This window comes from Xenopus laevis, chromosome 3L (genome assembly GCF_017654675.1).
Source record: "Xenopus laevis strain J_2021 chromosome 3L, Xenopus_laevis_v10.1, whole genome shotgun sequence".
Taxonomy (NCBI): Eukaryota; Metazoa; Chordata; class Amphibia; order Anura; family Pipidae; genus Xenopus; species Xenopus laevis.
This window is the reverse complement of record NC_054375.1, coordinates 160,755,377-160,764,405: the sequence shown is the minus strand read 5'-3', so window position 1 is coordinate 160,764,405 and position 9,029 is coordinate 160,755,377. Positions and strand designations below refer to the sequence as shown.

Genomic DNA, 9,029 nt, shown 5'->3' with positions numbered 1-9,029 from the left:
GTGTGCCCCAGGTTCTTGCAAAGGAAGCACCTCACTTCTTCAGTGCAGTAAAAAATTTTATACAGCACCCCCTCAAATGGAACACCAAAGGACCCCTCAATAGTATCTTGACCCCGAGGCAAAGGTAATTGCACCTGCCTTTTAAAAGAGAGGATATGTCTCAATCTGCTCTCCTTGCAACCCAAGGGAAGTTTAGAAATAGTTGACTTTATTTCACAGAGGGCTTGCAGGTGGGGTAGCAATAAGTGGTCTTGCAGGAAGGGGGGCACATTAGATAGGACTATCTTTATGCCTAATTCTAGGGGTTCTACAGGGATATAACCACCCCCTACTGTGATGCCTCTCTGCAACAGGGTATGCACTGCAGTTAGTGTACGGGCAAATATTATGGCTTTCCCATACATTTTACTTGCTGACACTATTACAGAGGGGCCCCCCACTTCAGCTGCAGCTTTTATGTAAGCCTCTATGCCATAAGCTCCTGTCATTAGACATCTAACCCCATGATTCCTTGTGAGCTTCTCTACCCCAGCAGTGACTTGGCTTGGGTTGTTACCAGTAGCCACTGCCTGTGCAAAACTGTTAGCAGGGGTCACATTGGCTCCAGCAGCAGCAGAAACAGAAGCAGTGGAGCTTTTAGACAAAGGCTGTGACTGGTGTTTTTTAGCAGAACTACAACCAGGTTTTTCAGCTCCTTTTCCTTTAGGAGCCTGAGGTATTTTTTTATAATTTTGTTTTTTATTCCCTCCCATTATTTTACAAAACAATCCACAAAAAAGTAAGCTTAATTCTATTAATCAGCGAAAGTAAATGCAACAATGAGAAGCTTTAGCAGGGAGAGGGTTAATGAGAGCAGGTGCCTGGGAGTTGCACTGCTACTAGAAAATGTTTTATTTTCTTAAATCCTTCTCCCTTTAGCTTTCTCTCCTTACAAAACAAGGATAAAAATAAAAGCACACACACTATCTGTGCAAATAGTGATAAATTTCAGCTGAAACTAAATACAAAAAACAAGTGAAACTGACACCCAGGTGTGGGGGAGGGGGAGGGGATCTGTCAGTGAGTTTGTAGCCCACAGGAAGTGAAGGGAACTGGGCTAGCAATCACTCACCTTCTGGGTCAAAATAAAATTTGATTTTAAATAAAGTAAATCAACTCAAAACTTCCCAAAATTCACACACCAAGTAACTAACACCTTCACACACCAAATGAGAACAAAAAATCCTGCCTTAGACAGGGATTTCTCTGCTTAATTTGAAATCAAACAGAGAGCTTTCTTTTTTGTGGCTTCTGCAGTATTTGGAATTCCAGAACTAATAACTCATAAGGGGTGTCTTCGTTCTGGGGCCCCTATACTCCACATATTTAGGTGTACCTATGCATATTGGGCATCAAACTGTTCAGCGGACCCTGGGCTTTCATATTTGGGGTATTGTATCTTGGTATATAATGATATGTGGGAGATACAATGCTGTAGACTGGACACTTTGAGGTAATTTTTCAAAAATGTAACACATTTTTATAAAAACTGCTAACTTTAGGAAAGAATTGCAACTTGGTAGTTTGGAGTACAAATATATATTTACCCATTTTGAACTCGTTAGAATCTGTTCTTTCCAATAAGGGGTAGTTTTTTAGGGTAAACCTACTGTTAGTGGAATGTTTGGCCTTGAAATCAGATGTATGCTGTTTTGTGGAGCGGTGCTTTGGAAATTTGGTAGTTTACTGCTTCGGAGTTTTCAGCTATCGAAGTGAGAAATCTCCATAAAATTATATATATTTGGTATTGGTTCGTTCGGGAGACACAGAACTTTCCAAATCTGCCATGTTCTCATGCATAAAATAAATTATGCTTCTGATATATGCATTTGTATCATGTGAAACTGTTTTTTTTTGTTTTTTTTACACACTTAGAAGCCCATATCTTTTTACAGGACTGGAATGACAACTAAATTCTAGCATATTTTGAAAGCTTAGGTTGTCCTGAAAAAAACAATATCTTGTTTTCATGGGTAAACTAAAAGACCCCCCCAGGAAAGTCCCCTAAAGTGAAAGAGCAAAAAATTTCAAAAACGGTCTGGCAATAGAAATTCCAACTTGGCCAAATTGGCTGGCAGTGAAAGGGTTAAACATCGAAAAACAAAATAAAAAATAAACATTCACCAATTAATCTTCCTGATCACTATTTATTTTACTAAAAAACGTTTTAATTATGATTATTTTAATGAGTTTGTTCAAGTCACACACAAAGGGAGCGATTCAATTCAGTGAGAAAAAGTTATCTCATGGTTTATCAAGTGAAAAGTCATGGACGAGATTAAGGAAAAACTTTTCTCCTAATTCAGTTCCAGTTTTCCCACAGACTTCAATAGAATTTTCAGGTGATAAACTATGAGATAAGTTTTTCTAAATTGTATTGGATCTTATTTAATTTTTCAATAGTTTTTGTTGGCATTTATAAGAATGCATCAGATCTGCATAAGACAATACATATTAACATAGTAAGATAGGTTGAGAAATGAAGACACATGTCCATCAAGTTCAACTTTTCAACTATTTTAACCTGCCTAACTGCCAGTTGATCCACAGTAAGACAATAAACCCCATGTGAAGTCTCTCCAATTTGCCTCAGAAGGGAAACAAATACTTCCTGACTCCAAAATGGCAATCGGACCAGTCCCTGGATCAACTTGTACTATGAGCTATCTCCCATAACCCTATAACAACTGATTCAGGTAGAGAATTCCACATCTTCACAGCTCTCATTGTAAAAAAAACCCTTCTGAATATTTAGGCGGAATCTCCTTTCTTCTAATTGGAATGGGTGACCTTGTCAGCTGGAAAGACCTACTGGTAAATAAATCATTAGAGAGATTATTATATGATCTTGTGATGCTGCTGACTGGCATTGCTTGGTACATCTAAGTTTATTAACTACTTCAAGGATCTTTTTCATAATGGGATTTTCCTAGTGCAGTCCCATTAAGGGTATATGTGGTTATATTTATATCCTTGGTGCATGACTTTACATTTATCAACATTGAATCTCATTTGCCACTTAGCTGCCCAGATTGCCAGTTAGTCAAGATCCTGTTGCAAGTGCCACATCCTGGATGGAATTAATTGGGCTGATAGTTTTGTGTCATCTGCAAACACTGATACATTACTTACAATCCCCTCCCCTAAGTCATTAATGAACAAGTTAAATAAAAGTGGACCCAATACCGAGCCCTGAGGGACCCCACTAAGAACCTTACTCCAAGTAGAGAATGGCCCATTAACAACCACCCTCTGTACCCGATCCTGTAGCCAGTTTCCTATCCATGTGCAAATGACTTCTTTAAGCCCAACAGACCTTAGTTTAAAAAGCAGTCGTTTGTGGGGCATGGTATCAAGCACTTTTTAGCTAAATCCAAATAGATCACATCTACTGTTCCCCCACTGTCCAGCATCTTACTTACCTCATCATAAAAAGCAATCAAATTTGTCTGACATGACCTATCCTTCATAAAGCCATGCTGATTGTTGCTCATAATGCCATTCACTTCAACCATTGATGTTGTGATGCTGATTCAGTTAATGACTATAAGAGGGACTTGGATGATTTCTTGGACAGACATAATACAAAGGCTATTGTGATACTAAACTCTATAGTTAGTATAGATATGGGTATATATCATTTATGTGACAGTAGGGAGGGGTGTGTGTATGGGGCTGGGTTTTCATTTGGAGGGGTTGAACTTGATGGACTTTGTCTTTATGTAACCATGAAGACCAGATTGTACGGCATCACATAAGCCATGTTCAGAGAAAAAGCAGGTGAGTCGTGTATTTAGTGCTATTTAGAGATAAAGGGAAGCAAAGAAAGAGGAGAGATTGTAGAGATGTAGAGAGGTAATTCAGAACAGGGATGATAAGTGCATATGTTAATATGAAGAGAAAGATTCCTGTTGATGGCCAAGCTCAATGATAAAACCAATTCAGTGAACATTGTACATTTATCATTTAGAAATGTTTGGTGGTGATCACAAGTTTCCTTTTGCTATACGTAAGTGAAAATCTATTTGGTTATTCTTTTTTGCCATTAAAAGACTCCATTACAGGTACTTTTGTGGAAATTAATCTCTAAAATATGAAAAATATATCAAACATATTCTGGTTTTTCTAATGGTTTCTTTTATATCTGTATTTTTCAAACTGTAAATTATTGGGTTTATCAATGGGATCACTATAGTGTACAATAGTGAGAGAACTTTGCTCATGGTCTGTGATTGGTTTCTGGGGGGAACCACATAAATAGCAATGAGAGTCCCATAAAATATGAAGACCACAGCCAAGTGGGAGCTGCAGGTGGAGAAGGCTTTTTGTCTCCCGGTATTGGACACTATCTTTAGGATTGCATGGGCAATACACATATATGATACAATGATGAGAATAAAAGGAATGAAAACAACAGGAACAGACAATATAACTACTTCTATTTGCAGTGAGAAAGTGTCTGAGCAGGAAAGTTCTAAAAGAGGAAATAAATCAACGAAGAAATGGTTAATGGTATTTTGGTCGCAGAAGTCTAGTGCCCATATTATGTTATGATAAATAAGTGTAATACTGAGAGCAGATAGCCAAAGGAGGGCTATTAATGTAACACAAACCCTGTGGGACATTATAGAAGTGTAACGCAGTGGGATACAGATGGCCACATATCTGTCATAGGACATTACTGCTAGAAGGAAACACTCAAGATTGACCATGGCACAAAATATATATAGTTGCATCATACTACCAACAAAGGTCAATTTGGCTCCATTGTACACTACAGTTTGGAGCAGGATGGGTACAATATTTGTGCACCCCAGTAGATCAGACAGTGAGAGCTGCTGGAGAAAGAAGTACATGGGGGACTGGAGGTTCCGGCTGGAGGATACCAACACTATGATGAGGACGTTCTCCCAAACTGTCAAAATGTAAATCAGAAGGAACAGAGAGAACAGGGGAATCTTGAAGTTGTGGAGATTCTGAAATCCCAAGAGAACAATCTCACTGACCAACGTCTGGTTCTTCTCATTCATTGTCTGTGGTTATAAATAAACAGGTATCTGAGAGGGCTGATTTATACACCCGCCATGAAAGTATGGGAACATGTCCATGAGCTTCTCCCAATGTGTAACTTGCCCTGCATTTCTCCTGCCATTTTGCCAATGTCCTTTTCTTTAAAAAAAAAAAAAAAATCACTTTATAGAATTTGGAGATGCTTTAAAAGTTTCTTTATTCATCAGATGTCCTCTTGTCTGCCTAAGAACAACTCAGAAAAAATTAAATAAAAATAATATTATTGTTTTCAATCAATTATGCAACATTTCTAAATATGATATTAGGAAACAAACATAATGTAGTGTAGAAATTGAACAGCACCATCAACTTTAAAGTAGTTTAAAAAGCCTTTATTTGTGCTCTTGTGGGCATCCCCGCGGGGGGGTTGGTCAATGGGAAGTGGCCGTTGCAGAGCGTGCACCATCAGGAAAAGAAATCAAGAATCCGTGTGCTGACTATTTTTTCTTCAACAAACATAATGTAGACAAAAAAATCAATAGACAAAGGCCCTCAATAAAACCCCCAGACAAGTAGAGCCATAAGCAAATGCTCATGAGCTTCTCCAAGTATAACCCGTAGCTGGATTTCTCTTGCCATTTTGCTAACACAATCCCAACCATTTCTTTCCAAATCACTTTACAGGAAAGATGTTTTTGGATTATACTCCCCTGATTTGCACCTACCAGAACCACCCCAGATACTGTGGAACCATAGGAAGATGTCCATGACCTTCTCCCAATGTGTAACCTGCGCTGCATTTCTCCTGCCATTTTGCTAACACAATCCCAACCATTTCTTTCCAATGAAATCACTTTACAGGAAAGATGTTCTTGGAATATTATACTCACCTGATTTGTACCTACCAGAACCACCCCAGATACTATGGAACCATAGGAAGATGTCCATGAGCTTCTCCCAATGTGTAACCTGCTCTGCATTTCTCCTGCCATTTTGCTAACACAATCCAAACCATTTTTTTCAAAGAAATCACTTTACAGGAAAGATGTTCTTGGAATATTATACTCACCTGATTTGCACTTACCTCTATGACTCCAGATACTGACTGGGCAGGGAAGGATTGAACAATTCTTTTTATATTAACAGGTGAGAGTAACATTCACACCTGGGAAACCTACTGAAAACTGTCCAGTAGCCTCTGGGGTTTGGGGTAATTATCAGTCCATGGAGGAATTTGGAATCTTTGCAAGAAGCAATTGTTTAGATTCATATAATGAACAAGAGATATATCTATATAATTATGTTTTTTACTTTCTGAACATATAAAAACAGAGGACATTTTTATATGGATTTACTTAACTGGCACATTTTTTATGCATGTTTATAATATCTCGTTTTGGCCAAAATATGTAAGTCAGAGTGTTGTAATTGTTATTTTTAAAGACCAACTGGGCACTGGCAATCTTTCTCCTTTTTGTGTAGAAATATTGGATTTTTATTGTTTCTATCAACCGGTTCTAAGCAATGTTCTGAAAACTCTAGCAAAAGATGGCAAACTATCAGGCCTGGTAACCAAGTCTATATGGACTTTGAGTCAGCTAATTCTAGTGTGCTGCTGTGAAGCGTGAAGAGATAAGAAATTGGAAACAATAGAGATGTGCTTCCAATTGCCTCTTCAAAGCAAACCAGTTTGGTCAGCAGCCTTAAGTGATAATAAGTTAAAATGGAACTTTTAATAATATCTGCCAGTAAAAGCGCTCGTTTGTGTCCATTAATCTACCTATTGGGCCTATTGGTATGTTGCATCTGATCAAAATGTTTACTTTGACCAAACTCTTGTATGTCCTATAACATGCTCCGCTCTGGGCACCCAAAGCTTATTTTACCAAACTAAATGCTACTTTAAACAATTATTATAGGGTAACTCCAGACCTAGATTTAAATTTGAGAAATTAATGTGATCTACTGTAAGTGCAAGGCTGGGGTAACTCTTCCTGATTGTTTGTCCATATATTGCAATATATTTAAGCTGAACAACTACGTCAAAGTCATCCCATATCTGGCCAGTCCTACGCTCAATTTTAGCTGATTCATTAAGAATTCTATTGCTTCATTATACATTTTACACAGGGACTAAGTTTTACCTGCAACTTACTCGCTGCTTTCAAAGTAAACCTCCCAAACTTGGCTGCCCTTTTATTAGACATCAGTGGGATCACCTGACTATAGCTGGGAGGGGTGGGAGCTACAACATGGAGCTGGTCACTGCTCCTGTATAACTATAACAAACAAGGGAAAGTTGTGCTCACCAGCTACAGTCAGGTATAGTCAAGCATTTTTCAGTAGCAGTAGCACAAAATGTCTCTGTCTTAAATATATTGATAATGGGTTGAGTACAGAGGACTCTTGTAGTTGACTATATGTATTTTGTGGTCACACCCTCATTGCACCCCCGCCTAATGGTTTTAACATTTAGTGGTGAGCACAAGTTTCCCTTGTTTGTTATAAATATATATATATACAGTATAAATATATATATATATAATATTTATATTCACTGCTCCATTGCAGCCTGCGCCTGTCAGTTCTCTTTAGCTTTTAGTTTATATTGAAAATATATATATTTATTTAAACTGCTCAAATTGGATTTTGTCCATGACTTTTCACATGATAAACCATGAGATAACGTTTTCTCACGGAATTGAATCTGGCCCTATATGAGGTATACTATGAAATGCGCCATGTAAGTTTTATGGAAATTAAAGTCTAATCACTTCATAGTGTGTGTGCTCTTGCAGAGGACCTCTTGTATGTTGACTATGTTTTATAGATGGGAACATATGATGATCATCTGCAAGATACAACTATAAGAGGGGCTCTCCACTTCATCTAACAAAAGAGCATCTCAATGGCTTTTCCACAACTCAGAATTGTTTGTTTCCATCTCTTGCCAAAGAAGCAAATTTTGAATATAAGTATCCTCCCAGTAATTTAAATACAAAATGAAACAGGACATTATTATTTATTATTACTATAGCAATTAACACTACCATTGTCACTCACCAGCGATGGCTGGTTTCAATAGAGACACATGGAACACATCAGAGATTCACATCTCAGGGGGAAGCTGGAGTCTGACAGCCACACGATTAATCATCTCCTCGATGGGAAATGGACCAACAAATTTTGGACCTAACTTGGGGGAAGGAACCTTGAGATGAATGTTCCTCATTGAAAGACACACTTTGTCCCCAACTTTATAGAAAGGAGAAGATTTCCTTCTGCATGGCACCAGGAAGAAGTTCAATTGGACAATAGTAGGGATGATGAGGAGAGTCTCAGCAGACTTCTTGCAGAAGACATCCGCAAAGTCCTTGTACACTGTGGGCAAAGACTGAAGGTCTGCTGCAGGAACACCCTGTGAATGGACTTCGCAGGTAAACAGTTCTTCTGACGGTAAGGGCTCCAATGAGATAATAATAATCTTGTGGAGTGGAGTCCATGGCCCAATAATACTGTCAGGGGGCCTATCGGCTCCCAGCGGAAGTACTCTGAACCAAGGATGAAGCTTAGGGTTTAAAGTCTGAGTTTGCGGTACAAAGAGGGATCAGGAGTAATCGTAGTCAATATCCAGCAAGAGTTCAATAGGCAGGCAGATCAAATGTTACATTGTGAGAAATAAGATTGTGTTGACTTATTGCATCTAGAGTAACTGTGGCCCCATATATTTGGCCAAAGGATTGAACAATTAAATTGCAGTTACATATCATGTAACCTATCATGTTCAAGTTCACCTTTAAAAGAAAAAGTTATATGTTATAGATGACCCTATGATACAGAATATTTTCAGCTGTAGCACTTTTATTTATTAGCACCAAGAGTGTACTTAGTGCTTAACAAGGGATAATTACACACCGGAGTGCAGTACATACTAATTAGACAGTAAATACTTCTATGAATTTTCATATATACCTGGAATG

The 9,029-nt window shown here is 38.2% G+C and overlaps 1 protein-coding gene across 1 annotated transcript; it reads right to left on the bottom strand.

Moving 5' to 3' along the window:
* Positions 1 to 4,118: 4,118 nt before the first annotated feature.
* LOC108710544 (olfactory receptor 11L1) lies at positions 4,119 to 5,085 on the bottom strand. Its single transcript, XM_018251673.1, has one exon. The coding sequence runs from the start codon at positions 5,067 to 5,069 to the stop codon at positions 4,119 to 4,121; it is 951 nt and encodes a 316-aa protein (XP_018107162.1). The 5' UTR covers positions 5,070 to 5,085.
* Positions 5,086 to 9,029: the final 3,944 nt, after the last annotated feature.

Excerpts from the sequence above, each read along its gene's own strand:
- LOC108710544 (XM_018251673.1), bottom strand. The coding sequence starts at position 5,069 with ATGAATGAGAAGAACCAGACGTTGGTCAGTGAGATTGTTCTCTTGGGA.